At 44.9% G+C, this 18,592-nt stretch overlaps 1 protein-coding gene across 4 annotated transcripts in view; it reads left to right on the top strand.

Moving 5' to 3' along the window:
* The window catches only part of LOC134226456 (atypical protein kinase C), a 576,984-nt gene that overhangs the window by 415,292 nt on the left and 143,100 nt on the right, over nt 1–18,592 (top strand). For 2 of the 4 annotated variants that reach the window (XM_062707236.1, XM_062707235.1), the window contains exons 12-13: nt 8,266–8,381; nt 8,528–8,654. In XM_062707236.1, the coding sequence (XP_062563220.1) occupies nt 8,266–8,381; nt 8,528–8,615 (204 nt within the window). In that variant the 3' untranslated portion in view covers nt 8,616–8,654. The remainder of the gene's footprint in view (nt 1–8,265; nt 8,382–8,527; nt 8,655–18,592) is intronic. The other 2 variants (XM_062707234.1, XM_062707233.1) reach the window with 1 other exon arrangement.

The raw sequence follows: 18,592 nt of genomic DNA, 5'->3' as shown, positions 1-18,592 counted from the left end.
TTTCAATTAAGTTGCAAAAAAGTTGAGTGTGTCTTCATGTTTAATTTAGCATCGTTCAACGTTTTGACAACACACATTTTTTTCCTGTGATGGTGCAATCAAGTAACAAGAACCCCGAGTACAAAACTTCATAACCGTATGGTTTTTATGGCGAGTCAACATCCAGTCCCTCTGAAGTGTTGATTGGTGCTGTGGTAGAGCGAGGGACTATCAATCACAAGATCCATAAATCGAATCCAGTTTTATATTTTTATTTTTATTTTTTTCCGCTGTAGTGTTTTGCAACATTATTACAATTTTACTGCAATCGAAGGATGTTTCCGTAGGCTCCACCTCTTGCGCTTTTTAGATTGCAAAAGAGTTATATTTGATGACACATACGCAAAGATTGTTTCTTTCCGAATAGTTGCAACACAGTGAAATTTTCAGTAGTGGAACAATTTGTGCTGCCAAGCCTCTTGAAAGGAGGCTTTCGAGCCTCTTGAAAGCAGGTTTTCGGGCTACTTGAAAGGAGGTTTTCGAGCCTCTTGGAAGGACGCTTTCGAGCCTCATGAATGGAGCTTTCGAGCCTCATGAATGAAGGCTGCGAGCCTCTTGTAAGTAGGCTTTCGAGCTTCTTGAACGGAGGCCTTCGAGCCTCTTAAAAGGAGGTTTTCGGGCTGCTCGAAAGGAGACTTTCGAGCCTCTTGAAAGGAGGCTTCCGAGCCTCTTGAAATAAGGCTTTCGAGCCTCTTGAAGAAGGCTTTTAAGTCTCTTGAAAGGAGGCTTCCGAGCCACTTGAAAGGAGGCTTCCGAGCCACTTGAAAGGAGGCTTCCGAGCCACTTGAAAGGAGGCTTTCGAGCCTCTTGAAAGGAGGTTTTCGAGCCTCTTAAAGGAGGCTTTTAATTCTCTTGAAAGAAGGCTTGCGAGCCACTTGAAAGGAGGCTTCCGAGCCTTTTGAAAGGAGGTTTTTGAGTCCCTTGAAAAGGAGGTTTTCGAGGTGCTTGAAAGGAGGCTTTCGAGCCTCTTGGAAGGAGGCTTTCGAGCCTCACGAATGCAGCTTTTGAGCCTCATGAATGGAAGCTTCGAGCATCTTGAAAGTAGGCTTTCGAGCTTCTTGAAAGAAGGCTTTTGAGCTTCTTGAAAGGAGGCTTTCGAGCCTCTTGAAAGGAGGCTTTCGGGCTGCTTGAAAGGAGGCTTTCGAGCCTCTTGAAAGGAGGTATTCGAGCCTCTTGAAAGGAGGCTTTGAGCCTCTGATAAGGAGGCTTTGAGCCTTTGAAAGGAGGCTTTGAGCCTCTTGAAAGGAGGCTTTCAGGCCTCTTGAAAGGAGGCTTTCGAGCCTCTTGAAAGGAGGCTTTCAGGCCTCTTGAAAGGAGGCTTCTGGAGCCTCTTTGCAGGAGGCTTCCTGAGTCTCTTGAAAGGAGGCTTTCGAGTCTCTTGAAAGGGGCTTTCAAGCCTCTTGAAATAAGGCTTCCGAGCCTCTTGAAATGAGGCTTCTGAGCCTCTTGAAATGAGGCTTCCGAGCCTCTTGAAAGGAGGCTTTCGAGCCTCTGGAAAGGAGGCATTCGAACATCTTGAAAGGAGGCTTTTAAACCTCTTGAAAGGAGACTTTCAAACCTTTTGAAAGAAGGTTCCGAGCCTCTTGAAAGGACGCGTTGATAAGAGGCTTCCGAGCCTCTTGAAAGGAGGCTTTCGAGCAACTTGGAAGGAGGCTTCCGAGCCTCTTGAAAGGAGGCTTCCGAGCCTCATGAAAACAGGGTTCCGAGCCTCATCAAAACAAGGTTCCGAGCCTCTTGAAAGGAGGCTTCCGTGCCTCATAAAAACAGGTTTCCGAGCCTCTTGAAAGGAGGTTTCCGAGCCTCTTGAAAGGAGGCTTTCGAGCCTCTTGAAAGGAGGCTTCCGACCCTCTTGATAGGAGGCTTTCGAGCCTCTTAAAAGGAGGCTTTCGAGGCTCTTGAAAGGAGGCTTCCGAGCCTCTTGAAAGGATGCTTCCGAGCCTCTTGAAAGGAGGTTTTCGAGCCTCTTGAAATGAGGCTTTCGAGGCTCTTGAAAGTAGGCTTACGAGCTTCTTGAAAGGAGACTTCCGAGTTTTTTGAATGGAGGCATCGTAGCCCCTTGAAAGGAGGCTTCCGAGCCTCTTGAAAGTTGACTTTCCATTCTCTTGAAAGCAAACTTCCGAGCCTCTTTGCAGGAGGCTTTCGAGGCTCTTGAAAGGAGGCTTTCGAGCCTCTTGAAAGGAGGCTTTCGAGCCTCTGGAAAGGAGGCTTTCGAGCCTCTTGAAAGGAGGCTTTCGAGCCTCTGGAAAGGAGGCTTTCAGGCTTCTTGAAAGGAGCCTTTCGAGCCTCTTGAAAGAAGGCTTCCGAGCCTCTTGAAAAGAGGCTTCCGAGCCTCATGAAAACAGGGTTCCGAGCCTCTTGAAAGGAGGCTTCCGAGACTCATGAAAACAGCGTTCCGAGCCTCATCAAAACAAGGTTCCGAGCCTCTTGATCGGAGGCTTCCGTGCCTCATAAAAATGGGGTTCCGAGCCTCTTGAAAGGAGACTTTCGAGCCTCTTGAAAGGAGGCTTCCGACCATCTTGAAAGGAGGCTTCCGAGCCTTCTGAAAGAAGGCTTTCGAGCCTCTTAAAAGGAGGCTTTCAAGGCTCTTGAAAGGAGGCTTCCGAGCCTCTTGAAAGGAGGCTTCCGAGCCTCTTGAAAGGAGGTTTTCGAGCCTCTTAAAAGAAGGCTTTCGAGGCTCTTGAAAGTAGGCTTACGAGCTTCTTGAAAGGAGACTTCCGAGTTTTTTGAATGGAGGCATCGTAGCCTCTTGAAAGGAGGCTTCCGAGCCTCTTGAAAGTTGACTTTCCATTCTCTTGAAAGCAAACTTCCGAGCCTCTTTGCAGGAGGCTTTCGAGCCTCTTGAAAGGAGGCTTTCGAGCCTCTTGAAAGGAGGCTTTCGAGCCTCTTGAAAGGAGGCTTTCGAGCCTCTTGAAAGGAGGCTTTCGAGCCTCTTGAAAGGAGGCTTTCGAGCCTCTTGAAAGGAGGCTTCCGATTCTCTTGAAAGGAGGCTTCCGAACCTCTTGAAATGAGGCTTCCAAGCCTCTTGAAAGGAGGCTTCCGAGCCTCTTGAAAGGAGGCTTCCGAGCCCCTTGAAAGGAGGCTTCCGAGCCTCTTGAAAGGAGGCTTCCGAGCATCTTGAAAGGAGGCTTCCGGGCCTCTGAAAGGAGGCTTCCGAGCCTCATGAAAACATGGTTCCGAGCCTCTTGAAAGGAGGCTTCCGAGCCTCTTGAAAGGAGGCTTCCGAGCCTCTTGAAAGGAGGCTTCCGAGCCTCTTGAAAGGAGGCGTCCGATCCTCTTGAAAGGAGGATTCCGAGCCTTCTGAAAGGGGGCTTTCGATCCTCTTAAAAGGAGGCTTACGAGGCTCTTGAAAGGAGGCTTCCGAGCCTCTTGAAAGGAGGCTTCCGAACCTCTTGAAAGGAGGTTTTCGAGCCTCTTAAAAGGAGGCTTTCGAGCCTCTTGAAAGGAGGCTTTCGAGCCTCTTGAAAGGAGGCTTTCGAGCCTCTTGAAAGGAGACTTTCGAGCCTCTTGAAAGGAGACTTTCGAGCCTCTTGAAAGGAGGCTTTCGAGCCTCTTGAAAGAAGGCTTTCGAGCCTCTTGAAAGAAGGCTTTCGAGCCTCTTGAAAGGAGGCTTTCGAGCCTCTTAAAAGGAGGCTTTCGAGGCTCTTGAAAGGAGGCTTTCGAGCCTCTTGAAAGGAGGCTAGCGAGCCTGTTGAAAGAAGGCTTCCGAGCCACTTGAAAAAAGAGGCTTCCAAGCCTTTTGAAAGGAGGCTTTCGAGCCTCTTGAAAGGAGGCTTCTGAGCCTCTTGAAAGGAGGCTTCCGAGCCTCTTGAAAGGATTTGCTTCCGAGCCTCTTGAAAGTGGCTTCCGAGCCACTTGAAAAAGGAGGCTTCCAAACCTTTTGAAAGGAGGCTTCCAAGCCTTCTGAAAGGAAGCTTAGGGGTCTCTTGAAGGGAAGCTATCGAGCCTCCTGGAAAACACATCTGAGCCTGTTGAAAGGAGACTTCGGAGCCTCTCGAAATATTGATAACGAGCTGCTTGGAAACAGACTCCCACGACTCTTGTAACGAAGCTTCTTTTCGAAAAATAAAGCCTTCATGCCTCTGATATGGAGGCTTCCGAACCTTTAGGCTCTGGATTTTAGTCACTCGACGTTTTGTCCTTTTGATCTTATGTCTTACAGCTATCCACACACTGTACTGGTTGTGGTGGGTATGATTTAATAGGCTTTGATATACTCTACGGTCTCTGTCAATATAGACACCGAGGTCTTTACAAACTTCCGGTTTGGAATCGGCTGTTCATTAATTTTAAGGCTGGAACCGGAAAGACGTTACATCCCGTTACATACATTACGATGATCGACATGCATATTATGCATCTTTCCTTAATTGTTTCTTAACGAATACTTACCGAAATATACCAAGAAACTTTTCCAAATTTCCGTGGGAAATGTATCCGAAATTCCCGAAGATTTGTTCTACGAATTTCTTGCGGATTTTTTTTTTGAATTTCCCATTTTTTTACGACTGATCAAAGTACCCGTGATTTTTTTTTTCCAGATCGCTCATTAAAATAAATTTAGATGGAACTCACATCCAGGTTGAGGTGCACAGGTGCCCAAGCTGACTTCTAAAATACTGTAAATTTGAAAACAGATGTTTGGACTACGCAGACTTCGGATACTCTCTGGAAGGGACTCCCTTTGAAGTTATTCGAGAGTCTGGAGGTTAGAAATAATTCGATGGTCCTCAAGGCTTGGCAGCTCGTTCAAGGGAGTCGGAGTTCCTTGCTTTTTTCGGAATTGGGTTGTGTTGGAGGCAGCCCACTGCCTTTCTCAATCCTGGTTGACGATCTTTCTTAGCGTCTCACCATGCTAGTGGAAGCAATAGCAACAGCTTTAAGGCAAATGACTGCTTGCACACGATGGCAAAATGAGAGAATACCTTCTTCAACGCAGGCGGCCTCAGTGGATGTGGAGGGTAGAAGTCTGGAGGCTATATGGAGGTACTGATTAAAAACCGATAATAGTATGCTGACGAGCTCCCGGCGAGCTAGACAAGTAAGCTGCAGTCTATACAATTCGTCAATTCGAGCTTGGCCTATCCGGAACCGGGTGGCCCTGTCGATAATTTTATATTGTGCTCGTACTACGCTCTGAATAACATGTTATTCAAATTATCGACAAAAGAAAGCTCATCAAGATAGCCGAATAACATGTTTCAAAGCCCTAGTGCGAACATAGTATTATGTGGATCAGATACGGTTTTTATAAAATCTGCAATTGCCTTAACCGCTCTAAAATGAGGCTTGAAAGACAGTTCTCTGTCAATATAGACACCGAGGTCTTTACAAGCTTCCGGTTTGGAATCGGCTGTTCATTAATTTTAAGGCTGGAACCGGAAAGACGTTACATCCCGTTACATACATTACGATGGATCGCATTAATCGCTGTTTGAGCTCGGACACGCGTTCGCGTCGGAGTGTTTCCGACGACCAGGATGTCATCCGCGTATATGTTCTTGGGGAGGCCAACCAACAGAAAGTGACCGCTAGAACAGACTTCTGCGGGATCTCAGTCTCCTCTGAGTAGGTTCTGGAACCGGAGTTAACAACGAAAACCTGGGAAGACCGGCGGAAAATTGTGTATGAAAGCTAGTATGTCCTCAGAGAAGCCCCAGCTTGCTAGACGCTTAGCCTTTCAGGCCCAAGAAATATTTTATTGGGATGTGCAAATTATCCTTGATTCCAGAACTTGCCATCTGCAGTTACCATGCTAGTTTGGATATGTATTCAACCATATTCATAGACCTCCCAGGAGGTGTGATGGATATTATTAAATGCATATTGAAGCTTTGAGTACTAAAAAAGATTTTCTTGCAGCTGTAGATCTTAAGTCCAGATTTCAAGGATAGTTTGGATGACCCAGAATACCCCAAAACAATCTTACGATAATACCTCTTGACCTCCCATCAGAGGTTATGGATACAATTGAATGCACTTTGAAGCTCTGAGTACTGAAAAAAGATCAAAACTATTTTACGATATTCGTTGACCTTCCAGAAGGTGTAATGGATATAATTGAAGGCATATCGAAGCTTTGAGCATCAAAAAGAGCTTCTAAGCAGCTGTAGATCTCGAGTCTCGAAACCAAGGACAGTTTGGATGACCCAGAATATCCCAAAACTATTTTACGATGTCTGTTGACCTTCCTAATAGATCTCAATGGATACAATTAAATGTATATTGAAGCTTGGGGTACTGAAACAATATTTTCATGTAGTTGTAGCTCTCAAGTACCGATCTCAAGGAATCGAAGCTTTGAGTACCGAAAAAGGCATCTAAGTAGCTGTAGATATCGAATCCCGAACTCAAAGACAGTTTGTATGAAATATCTCAAAACTGTCTTACGATATCCGTTGATCTCTCAGAAGATGCTTGGAGTACCGAAAAAAGTTTCACAGCAGATGTAGATCTTAAGTTTCGAACACAAGAATAGTTTGGATAGCCCATAATATCCCAGAACTACGTTGCAGTGTTTTTCTCATCTTCTATAATATGTAGTGAATTTTGGATAGCCTAGGACGTTCAAGGAAGATTAAAAATAGTTTATTGTATATCACGATAACTCTGGACGATGGACCAGATATGGTTTACCAGATCGTTGAAAACTAGTTTTTCGGCGGGAGAGGGGTTTTCAATATTTGATCCCCTATTCCATCGGGGTCAGTAAATTTCTCGCTACTTCTGGCGACAGCGTTAGAAAGCTCAGCAAATAAAAAGGACTGGGACCTCATTGGGCATCTTCCATCGACAGCTCTTTCGTATGACAGTTTGCATGGTTTGCTCGTTTCGAGTCGAGGTACGCAATGCCACCCCTGGTTTATTGACGAACCCAGCAAGTCCGACGGGACTGACAGGGTTAGGTTCCTTGCGGCCATTAGCCCTTCAAACTCGACTGGATAGCCATCTCAATGAGGCAGCTGAATCCAGAAACATCTTAACTCTGTAGTTCCAGTTCTGGAATCCTGATCAACTACCGTGGTATTACGTATGTTGACTCTCGCATAATGGTGCAACGTCCCGTCAGGCTAACGAATAAAAACCCGAAGCTAAAACACGTCTGTACTACTCAAGGTTTGACGTTGGAATTAGTGTTAGGAAAAAGAAAAATGTCCGGTTATCACGGGCGTAACTTTGCTAGAATGTCGACAACTGGTCGATAGTGAACTAAACACAGCCTAAAATTACCAAAAAGTGGCCGAATATGGCGAATAAACTAATGAAAGGGACCCACAGGTGATCAAAAATTGTCAACTGTTAATCCATCATTGGTACTACGACTCAACGTGTAGTTGCAATTCTGCCACAACAATTCTGATTTAATAAGATTCTGAACTTTTTCGTGAGTATCTTTTTACTATTTGAAATTTATTTTCGAAAAGCTGTAAAACTAACAGATTTTAAGAGGTTAAGGATTTTTTTTAGAAAAAGAGTTGGCTATAATATTCAGAAATTCTAACTTTTCTCTCTGGTAAGTGTAAACAGGTAAGTACCATTCCATGTATGTATCCGTTATTTATAACCAATTATCCGGCTTTTGCATGTTTTCCAATATTTACGATTGATGAATTTTTGAGTTTCTGCATGATTCACTCGCAACGAGAACACACAGCTGCAATTAAGCTTGACCCATCCAGCATTTTAGCATTTTCTGGCTGCTTCCGTAGCTTTATTCGACTGTAAGCTTTCTTTTTTTCTTCTCTCAAACAAAAAAGGTTATTTGTGCTCTCACCTCCACAATGGATGCTGGATGTGCCCTTTTGAGCTGTTTCGTTTTTTTTTCACGGATCGCGCATTCCGACGGTGTCCGTCGAGGTGTAAATAATATTCCGCCCGGTCTCCACCTTTGTTGAGATGGAAAATTTACCGGAGGGCAAACCAACACCCACACTGCCCTGCATTCCATTTATTTAGATTATTTGTTTTGCTGTTCCTCTGACCTGCACAGATTGCTTTTTTCCTCTGATGCCTACCGTTGCGTTGTGAGTTATTTCAACCAAATAAAAAACATTAAGTTCAATGCTTTTTTCCCACTCTTTTCTGATCTGATTGGATGGTAAATTTTCCAATTTATGCTCTCTTTTTTGTGAATCGGAATGTTTTTGACGTTGTTTATATTCTTTTTTTTTATTTCGGAATGCCGTTTCTCTTTTTTTATTTCATTTGATGGAAAATTCTGTCTAATAGCTAGAGCAAAAGCAAATTACGCCTCCGTTCAGACCACGGCTCGAATCGGATCGGGATTTGGCCAACTTCCCACCAGAATTCACCGACGAACCGGTCCACCTGACGCCGGATGATGAGTAAGTAACGTTTAAAGATTGATAGGACCATTAAAAAAGGGGATCCATAATTAATGTAATTTAACATTGATTCAGTTGTACGCGTGATTAATGTTTTCATGCAGGAACCTTCAATAATTCTCGCTTTTCCTCCCCACTATGTTTAGCCGCGTAATTGACAAGATCGACCAGAGCGAATTCGAGGGCTTCGAGTACGTGAACCCGCTGCTAATGTCGCTGGAAGACTGCGTTTGACATCACGCATCCTGCGAGCTGCATCCGTACAATATGCAGGTAAGTGAAGGGCTGCCCACTGGACAGTGCATTCTCCCTTCATCAAATCAAGATTCATTTTGTACACTCACACACACAAACCTCACCACTCAAACACGTTTGCACTCACTAAAGTTATGTGGATTCAACTGGGATGATTCAATGGACAGATATTTTGAATTTTGACGTTTCGGCTCACTTCGAACAGCCTTCTTCAGGGTGCCCAACCATCAGAATATGTACCACCATTTTGCATTCAAACTACAGTTGAACCATCTCAGTTGAAGCATAGAAATACCAACAAACTGATTTTGTACTTTTCCTCTTGTTTTTCTCCCCTCCATTCGATATTTGTCCCACTATTCGTTCTTATGTGTGTAAAATTCGAATTTTACCATCCCCGAATTCTTTTGTTATCTCCCCGATTTTCCAATTCGTAAATGTTATACTCGAATCGCTTTATGGTTTTTGTAGTTTTGAAAAACACACAGTCCGTTCTATCACTACCGAGAGACAACTGTTGCAACCATTTACTCCTAACAATACTACTACTACTACTACCACTACTACAATTACCGCTACTGATACCACTAGAACAGTTAGAACTCGGCCTCCCAAGAAACCGATGCGCCCCAACAGAAGACAAGAACGCAATCGAACCAGTACCCATTAGTTATTTCTGTGACGATAACTAAGCCCAGTTTGAGATTTCGGAATTGCTGTGTTTGTGTGAATTATGATTTCGATTTTGGTTTTAGTGCGAGTAGTGAAAACGAATCATCCTTTGTTCGGAACGATTCAGTTTTATGATTTAGTTTTTTTATACGGAAAAAAGTAAGTAGCGCTGTCAAGTTTTTGCTGCACGATTGCAATCGCTTCCATTTATTATTGGTTTTCTGTTTCATTGAACACTAGTTGATGATGATTTTCCGCTAAAAGCTTTCTTATGGTTTCGCTCACTACACACTTTGTTCTTTATTACGCGATGAAAAAAAATGTGATCAGGACGGAGACTCGATTGTTTGAGTTTTTCTACACACAAAGTGCTACATCGGTAAGAGGTAACAACCGAGACCCACTGGTTTGTTTTGGAATGGCGTTCTTGAGATAGACCCTGATTTAGCGACCAACATTGTTTATCATTCCCTTAGGTAACTTTCCTCAATGCTGAAAAACTTTGAAGCTGATTTCTGTAATGCAGTTTATTGGTGGCTGCTGTGTTAGAATGGAATTTAATTGGAAAATATTTATAAAAATTGAAAACATCTAAAAAGAATCTAAGCACATAAGAATCTAAAAATTGAATAAATCAAAATAATTAAGAATCAAAATATAAACAAATCAATCGAAAATGACCAAACCAAAAAAAATCGATCGATGTAGATGAATAAAATAAAACAAATGAATCAAACGAATCAATTGAAGCAGACGAGTTAAAGAATCAGACGAATTATTCGAAGCAAACAAATCAGTATCTTTTAATCCGGATAAATTTTCTAATATACCAAAACCATAAAATCCAATAATCAAACGAATTAAACGAACCAAACGAATCAAAAGATTCAATCTATTTAGTTAAATCAAACAAATTAAACGAAGCAAGCACATCAAACGAATTAAATGATTTAGGGGGATCGAAAGAAGTAACTAATCAAAATAATCCAAAGTTATAAAAAAAACAACGAATCAAAAGGGTCCAAAGAATCAAGAGTTAAAAGGAATAAAAAATTAACAGAAACAAAACATTAAAAAACCAAACAAACGAAACAATAAAACCAAACAAATCAAACGAATCAATTCATTCATATTCGTTTGATTCTTTCGATTAGTTTTATTCGTTTTATTAGACAAATTCAACGAATCAGACAAATTAAATGAAACGTCCGAATCAATCGAAGCAGACAAAAGAATCAGACGACTATAATAACGCATAAAAAACAATAAAATCAAATAATCAAATGGAGACAATTCAAATAAATCAAACGAATGAAACTAATCAAACAAATTGAACGAGGTTCGTTCTAAAAAATCTTTTATTAACTTTATTAAAGAGACTTTCAGCCATAAGATGGCCTAAATCCGTTCTAAACAATCTGATTTAATCGAAAGAATAAATATATTCAAACGAAAGAAACAAAACAAATGAATCAAACAAATCAATCGACTCAAACTGAATTCATAAAATCCAACAAATCAAACGAATCAATTGAAGCAGAGAAAATAAAGAATGAAACGGACCAAACGAGTCAGAAGAACCGAATGAATTAAACAAATCGAAAAATTCACAGAATCAAAGTAAAAATTAAACAATATAAAAAAAACATTTAGCCAAAAGTACAAAAAAAATCATATGTTTTGAAATTTAAAAATGCTGTAGTCCAAATGTTAAAAGAATTCCAAAACTCAAACGAATCTAAGAATTAAACGAATTGTACGAATCAAACAAATCCAAAAAAATCAAACGAATCAGAAAAATCATTCTAACTAAACGAATTAAATGTTGACGAATCAAGCAATGCGAAATAATCAAAATAATCCAAAGTATTCAACTAATCAAAAGGATCCACAAAAAAAGAGTTAAAAGAATCAAAAGAATCAAAACAATAAAAAAACAATAAAACGAAAACGAATTAAATGAATTAGACAAATAAAACAAATCAAATAAATATCAAATTTTACGAAAAAATCCAAAAATTCAAACATCTAAAAAATACGAAAATTTCAAAATTCCAAAACCCAAAAAAATTAAATCCTTGTATCTAAAAATCCAAAAATTCAACAACTCCAATAACAAGTCCAATAACTTCAAAATTCTTCGAATCCAAAATTCTTAAAAACCAAAAGAAAATCAAATCCAAAAGGAGATCCAACAATCCAAAAATTCAAAATTTTTGAAATCTTTTGTAAAAAATTAAAAAACCCAGAAGTTTTAAATTTGAAAGGCCATAAATTTAAAAATTCAGGGATATGAAAATACAAAGATGGAAATTTTTTAAAATTCTTAAGTCCTAAAATCCAGAATGAATGCTCCGAACCCAAAAATCAAAAATCAAAAAACTCAAATGTCTTAAAATTTAGAAATCCAAAAATTCAGAAATTCAAACATCCGAAAACCAGCGAATTCAAAAATCCAATTCCATAAATACAAAATTCAAAGGGTTTTTGAATCCAATCAAAGATCCAAAATTTATCAACACAAAAATCTTAAAATCCAATAAAATATATCCAAAAAAATCAAAAAACTTTAAACTCAAAAATCCAAGAATTCTAAAAAAACATATATATTCTAAGAGATTCAAAATTCAAAAATCTAAAAAATTAGGATTTCTTCAAAAATGCCAAAGCTCAAAAATCTAAAATTCCAGAAATTCAAGCATCTTAAAATTCCCCTAGCAGAACAATTCACATTGATTTGGTTGAAATAACTCATATATGACCATATATAATAGACTGATTTACAACATGTGTGTTGCTCGGGTCTTCAAACCTTTATTCAGAAATCTTGAATACCAAAAATGAATAAATCTACAAACCCAAAAACTTTGAAATTCAAAAATTATAAAATATTTAAAATCTCAATTTCAATATTCTAAAAGTTTAATGGTTTGAAAGTTTTAAACTTCAATAATCAAAAAAAAAAAACAATCAAAATAAAAGAATCAAAGAATCAATAAAAAAGAAATTCACGATCTGAAATCCATAAATATGAGAATCTGAAATTCCAATAATCCAAAAATCAAGAGATTCTTGAATCAATAAATTCCGAATTTCAAAAAAATCCAGAGATCTAAAGTTCAAAACTTAAAAAAATCTGATGATCAAAGAATCCAAAAATTGAGAATTTATGACAGGGTAGTCGACACCCGTAAGAAACCTGGAAAGTCAGGGAATTTTGATTGAGGTCAGGGAAAAAAATCGTAAAATTCAATATTGAATATTTAGTTATTTTTTTGAATTTGTTATGTTTTTTTATGTGACCGTTCGATGTCTCTAGATCAGCGGTTCTCTACCTGGGGTACATGTACCCCTGAGGGTACCTTCGCTGGCCCTAGGGGGTACCTCGGACAAAAATGCATAATGGCCGACATATTACAATTTCAATCAAAATTCATTAATAAAGTTTTGATAATTGTGTATTTTCTATTTCAAAAATTTATGTTGTACATAATATGTAATGCGATCATTAAATCCCAATTGAGACAACCATTGACATTGTACTGTATGAAGGGCTGCGGAACAAGAGATCAAAAAATCAAAACGTCGAATGAATTGCTTCGTTGCAAGAGGATTAGAAGCATCCTTTTACGACTCTCGGAAGCTTTCTTCCAAGCAGCTCGAAGGCTTCCTTTCATGAGGTCTGGAAGCATCCTTTCAAGAGGTTCAGGAAGCCTCCTTTCAAGAGGATCAGGCCTCCTTTCAAGAGGTTCAGAAGCCTTCTTTCAAGAGGTTTGGAAGCCTCCTTTCAAGAGGTTCTGAAGCCTCCTTTCAAGAGGTCTGGAAGCCTCCTTTCAAGAGGTCTGGAAGCCTCCTTTCAAGAGGCCTGAAGCCTCCTTTCAAGAGGCCTCAGAGCCTCCTTTCAAGAGGCCTCGGAAGCCTCCTTTCAAGAGGCCTGGAAGCCTCCTTTCAAGAGGTCAGGAAGCCTCCTTTCAAGAGGTCAGAGCCTCCTTTCAAGAGGCTCAGGAAGCCTCCTTTCAAGAGGCTCAGAAGCCTCCTTTCAAGAGGCCTGGAAGCCTCCTTTCAAGAGGCTCAGAAGCCTCCTTCAAGAGGCCTCAGAAGCCTCCTTCAAGAGGCCTGGAAGCCTCCTTTCAAGAGGCTCAAGCCTCCTTTCAAGAGGCTCCGGAAGCCTCCCCTTTCAAGAGGCTCAGAAGCCTCCTTTCAAGAGCTCAAGGCCTCCTTTCAAGAGGCTCAAGCCTCCTTTCAAGAGGCTCAGGCCTCCTTCAAGAGGCTCAGAAGCCTCCTTTCAAGAGGCTCAGAAGCCTCCTTTCAAGAGGCTCAGAAGCCTCCCCTTCAAGAGGCCTGGAAGCCTCCTTTCAAGAGGCTCAGAAGCCTCCTTCAAGAGGCCCAGCCTCCTTCAAGAGGCCTGGAAGCCTCCTTCAAGAGGCCTCAAGCCTCCTTCAAGAGGCCTCAGAAGCCTCCCTTTCAAGAGGCCTCAAGCCTCCTTTCAAGAGGCCTGGAAGCCTCCTTTCAAGAGGCTCAAGCCTCCTTTCAAGAGAGCTCAGAAGCCTCCTCTTTCAAGAGGCCTGGAAGCCTCCTTTCAAGAGGCCCAAGCCTCCTTTCAAGAGGCTCAGGCCTCCTTTCAAGAGGCTCAAGCCTCCTTTCAAGAGGCCTGGAAGCCTCCTTTCAAAGAGGCCTGGAAGCCTCCTTCAAGAGGCTCAGGAAGCCTCCTTTCAAGAGGCCTCAGGCCTCCTTTCAAGAGGCTCAGAGCCTCCTTTCAAGAGGCCTGGAAGCCTCCTTTCAAGAGGCTCAGAAGCCTCCTTTCAAGAGGCCTCAGAAGCCTCCTTTCAAGAGGCTCTCAGAGCCTCCTTTCAAGAGGCTCGAAGCCTCCTTTCAAGAGGCTCAGGCCTCCTTTCAAGAGGCTCAGAAGCCTCCTTTCAAGAGGTCTGGAAGCCTCCTCCAAGAGGTTTGGAAGCCTCCTTTCAAGAGGTACGAAAGCCTCCTTTCAAGAGGTCTGGAAGCCTCCTTTCAAGAGGTCTGGAAGCCTCCTTTCAAGAGGTCTGGAAGCCTCCTTTCAAGAGGTCTGGAAGCCTCCTTTCAAGAGGCCTGGAAGCCTCCTTTCAAGAGGTCTGGAAGCCTCCTTTCAAGAGGCCTGGAAGCATCCTTTCAAGAGGCCTGAGCCTCCTTTCAAGAGGCTCGGAAGCCTCCTTTCAAGAGGAGAGGGAGCCTCCTTTCAAGAGGCTCAAGCCTCCTTCAAGAGGCTCTGGAAGCCTCCTTTCAAGAGGCTCAGAAGCCTCCTTCAAGAGGCTCAGAGCCTCCTCTTTCAAGAGGCTCAGGCCTCCTTTCAAGAGGCTCAGAAGCCTCCTTTCAAGAGGCCTGGAAGCCTCCTTCAAGAGGGCTCAGAAGCCTCCCTTTCAAGAGGCTTGGAAGCCTCCTTTCAAGAGGCTCAAGCCTCCTTTCAAGAGGCTCAAGCCTCCTTTCAAGAGGCCTGGAAGCCTCCTTCAAGAGGCTCAGAAGCCTCCTTTCAAGAGGCTCAAGAAGCCTCCTCCTTCAAGAGGCTCAGAAGCCTCCTTCAAGAGGCTCAGGAAGCCTCCTTTCAAGAGGCTCAGAGCCTCCTTTCAAGAGGCTCCGGAAGCCTCCTTTCAAGAGGCCCAGCCTCCTTCAAGAGGCTCCAAGCCTCCCTTTCAAGAGGCCTCAGAAGCCTCCTTTCAGAGGCTCAAGGAAGCCTCCTTTCAAGAGGCTCAGCCTCCTTTCAAGAGGCTCAAGCCTCCTTCAAGAGGCTCAGGAAGCCTCCTTTCAAGAGGCTCAAGGCCTCCTTTCAAGAGGCTCGGAAGCCTCCTTTCAAGAGGGCTCAGGAAGCCTCCTTCAAGAGGCCCGGAAGCCTCCTTCAAGAGGCCTCAGAAGCCTCCTTTCAAGAGGCCCGGAAGCCTCCTTCAAGAGGCCTGGAAGCCTCCTTCAAGAGGCTCAGAGCCTCCCTTTCAAGAGGCCCGGAAGCCTCCTTTCAAGAGGCCTGGAAGCCTCCTTCAAGAGGCTCAGCCTCCTTTCAAGAGGCTCAGAAGCCTCCCTTCAAGAGGCTCTCAAGCCTCCTTTCAAGAGGCCTGGAAGCCTCCTTCAAGAGGCCTGGAAGCCTCCTTTCAAGAGGCTCAGAAGCCTCCTTCAAGAGGCTCCGGCCTCCTTTCAAGAGGCCCAGAAGCCTCCTTCAAGAGGCTCAGCCTCCTTTCAAGAGGCCTGGAAGCCTCCTTTCAAGAGGCCTGGAAGCCTCCTTTCAAGAGGCCTGGAAGCCTCCTTCAAGAGGCCAGGAAGCCTCCTTTCAAGAGGCCCAGAGCCTCCTTTCAAGAGGCCCAGAGCCTCCTTCAAGAGGCCTGGAAGCCTCCTTCAAGAGGCCTCAAGCCTCCTTTCAAGAGGCCTGGAAGCCTCCTTTCAAGAGGCTCAAGCCTCCTTCAAGAGGCCTGGAAGCCTCCTTTCAAGAGGCCTCCGAAGCCTCCTTTCAAGAGGCTCCAGAGCCTCCTTTCAAGAGGCCCGGAAGCCTCCTTCAAGAGGCCTCAGCCTCCCTTTCAAGAGGCCCGGAAGCCTCCTTTCAAGAGGCCCAGCCTCCTTTCAAGAGGGCTCAAGCCTCCTTTCAAGAGGCCTGGAAGCCTCCTTTCAAGAGGCCTCAGCCTCCTTCAAGAGGCCTGGAAGCCTCCTTTCAAGAGGCCTGGAAGCCTCCTTTCAAGAGGCCTGGAAGCCTCCTTCAAGAGGCTCAGCCTCCTTCAAGAGGCCTCAAAGCCTCCTTCAAGAGGCCTGGAAGCCTCCTTTCAAGAGGCCTGGAAGCCTCCTTTCAAGAGGCTCAGAAGCCTCCTTTCAAGAGGCCTCAGAGCCTCCTTCAAGAGGCTCGGAAGCCTCCTTTCAAGAGGCCTCAAGCCTCCTTTCAAGAGGCTCAGCCTCCTTTCAAGAGGCCCGGAAGCCTCCTTCAAGAGGCCTCAGAAGCCTCCTTTCAAGAGCTCAGAAGCCTCCTTCAAGAGGCTCAGAGCCTCCTTTCAAGAGGCCTGGAAGCCTCCTTTCAAGAGGCTCAGGCCTCCTTTCAAGAGGCCCCAGCCTCCTTCAAGAGGCCTGGAAGCCTCCCTTTCAAGAGGCTCAAGCCTCCTTTCAAGAGGCTCGGAAGCCTCCTTTCAAGAGGCTCCAGCCTCCTTCAAGAGGCCTCAGAGCCTCCCTTCAAGAGGCCTGGAAGCCTCCTTCAAGAGGCTCGGAAGCCTCCTTCAAGAGGCCTCAGCCTCCTTCAAGAGGCTCAGAAGCCTCCTTTCAAGAGGCCTGGAAGCCTCCTTTCAAGAGGCCTGGAAGCCTCCTTCAAGAGGCCCGGAAGCCTCCTTCAAGAGGCCCAGCCTCCTTTCAAGAGGCTCAGAAGCCTCCTTCAAGAGGGCTCAAGCCTCCCTTCAAGAGGCCTCAGCCTCCTTCAAGAGGCCCGGAAGCCTCCTTTCAAGAGGCTCGAAGCCTCCCTTTCAAGAGGCCTGAAGCCTCCTTTCAAGAGGCCTGGAAGCCTCCTTTCAAGAGGCCTCAGCCTCCTTCAAGAGGCCCCTCCTTCAAGAGGCCTGGAAGCCTCCTTCAAGAGGCCTCAAGCCTCCTTTCAAGAGGCTCAAAGCCTCCTTTCAAGAGGCCTCAAGCCTCCTTTCAAGAGGCCTGGAAGCCTCCTTTCAAGAGGCCTGGAAGCCTCCTTTCAAGAGGCCCAAGCCTCCTTCAAGAGGCTCAGAAGCCTCCTTTCAAGAGGGCCTGGAAGCCTCCTTCAAGAGGCCCAGGCCTCCTTTCAAGAGGCTCGGAAGCCTCCTTTCAAGAGGCCTCAAGCCTCCTTTCAAGAGGCTTGGAAGCCTCCTTTCAAGAGGCCTGGAAGCCTCCTTCAAGAGGCTCCGGAAGCCTCCTTTCAAGAGGCTCGGAAGCCCTTCAAGAGGCCTGAAGCCTCCCTTTCAAGAGGCTCAGAGCCTCCTTTCAAGAGGCTCGGAAGCCTCCTTCAAGAGGCCTGGAAGCCTCCTTTCAAAGAGGCTCCAGCCTCCTTTCAAGAGGCCCAGAAGCCCTCCTTTCAAAGAGGCTCCGGAAGCCTCCTTTCAAGAGGCTCAGGAAGCCTCCTTTCAAGAGGCTCAGGCCTCCTTCAAGAGGCTCAAGCCCTCCTTTCAAGAGGCCTCAAGCCTCCTTCAAGAGGCCTCCAGAAGCCTCCTTTCAAGAGGCTCAGAAGCCTCCTTCAAGAGGCTCCAAGCCTCCTTTCAAGAGGCCTCGAAGCCTCCCTCTCAAGAGGCTCTCAAGCCTCTCTCAAGAGGCTCAAGCCTCCTTTCAAGAGGCCTGGAAGCCCTCCTCTCAAGAGGCTCAGCCTCCTTCAAGAGGCTCAAAGCCTCCTTCAAGAGGCCTGGAAGCCTCCTCTCAAGAGGCTCAGCCTCCTCTCAAGAGGCTCAAAGCCTCCTCTCAAGAGACTCCAAAGCCTCCTCCTCAAGAGGCTCAGAAGCCTCCTCTCAAGAGGCTCAAGCCTCCTTCAAGAGAGAGAGACTCAGAAACCTCCTCCTAAGAAGCCCCAAGGCCTGGAAGGATCTCTTTCAAGAGCCTTCTAGATACTGAAAAAGCCTCCTTTCAAGAGGCTCAAAAGCCCCTTCAAAAGTCCCTCCTTCAAGAGACTCAAAGCCTCCTCTCAAGAGGCTCGGTGCTCCTCCTCAAGAGGCCTAGAAGCCTCCTCCAAGAGGCTTGGAAGCCCTCCAAGAGACTCCAGAAACCTCCTGCTAGAGGCCTCAAGCCTCCTTCAAGAGCCTTCAGATGCTTCGAAAGCTCTTTCAAGAGGCCCGTGCCCTCCCTTCAAGAGGCCTGGAAGCCTCCTTCAAGAGGCCTGGAAGCCTCCTTCAAGAGGCCCAGCCTCCTTCAAGAGGCCCAAGCCTCCTTCAAGAGGCCCAGCCTCCTTCAAGAGGCCTGGAAGCCTCCTTCAAGAGGCCTGGAAGCCTCCTTCAAGAGGCCCAGCCTCCTTCAAGAGGCTCAAGCCTCCTTCAAGAGGCTCGGAAGCCTCCTTCAAGAGGCCTGGAAGCCTCTTCAAGAGGCCCAGCCTCCTTCAAGAGGCCCAAGCCTTCAAGAGGCCCGGAAGCCTCCTTCAAGAGGCCTGGAAGCCTCCTTCAAGAGGCCCGGAAGCCTCCTTCAAGAGGCTCAGCCTCCTTCAAGAGGCCCGGAAGCCTCCTTCAAGAGGCCCGGAAGCCTCCTTCAAGAGGCCTGGAAGCCTCCTTCAAGAGGCCTGGAAGCCTCCTTCAAGAGGCCTGGAAGCCCCTTCAAGAGGCCTGGAAGCCCCTTCAAGAGGCTCAAGCCTCCTT

The sequence above is a fragment of the Armigeres subalbatus genome, chromosome 3 (genome assembly GCF_024139115.2).
Source record: "Armigeres subalbatus isolate Guangzhou_Male chromosome 3, GZ_Asu_2, whole genome shotgun sequence".
In the NCBI taxonomy this organism is placed as follows: domain Eukaryota; kingdom Metazoa; phylum Arthropoda; class Insecta; order Diptera; family Culicidae; genus Armigeres; species Armigeres subalbatus.
The sequence above is the reverse complement of the archived record's forward strand: the minus strand, read 5'-3'. Positions and strand labels throughout refer to the sequence as shown.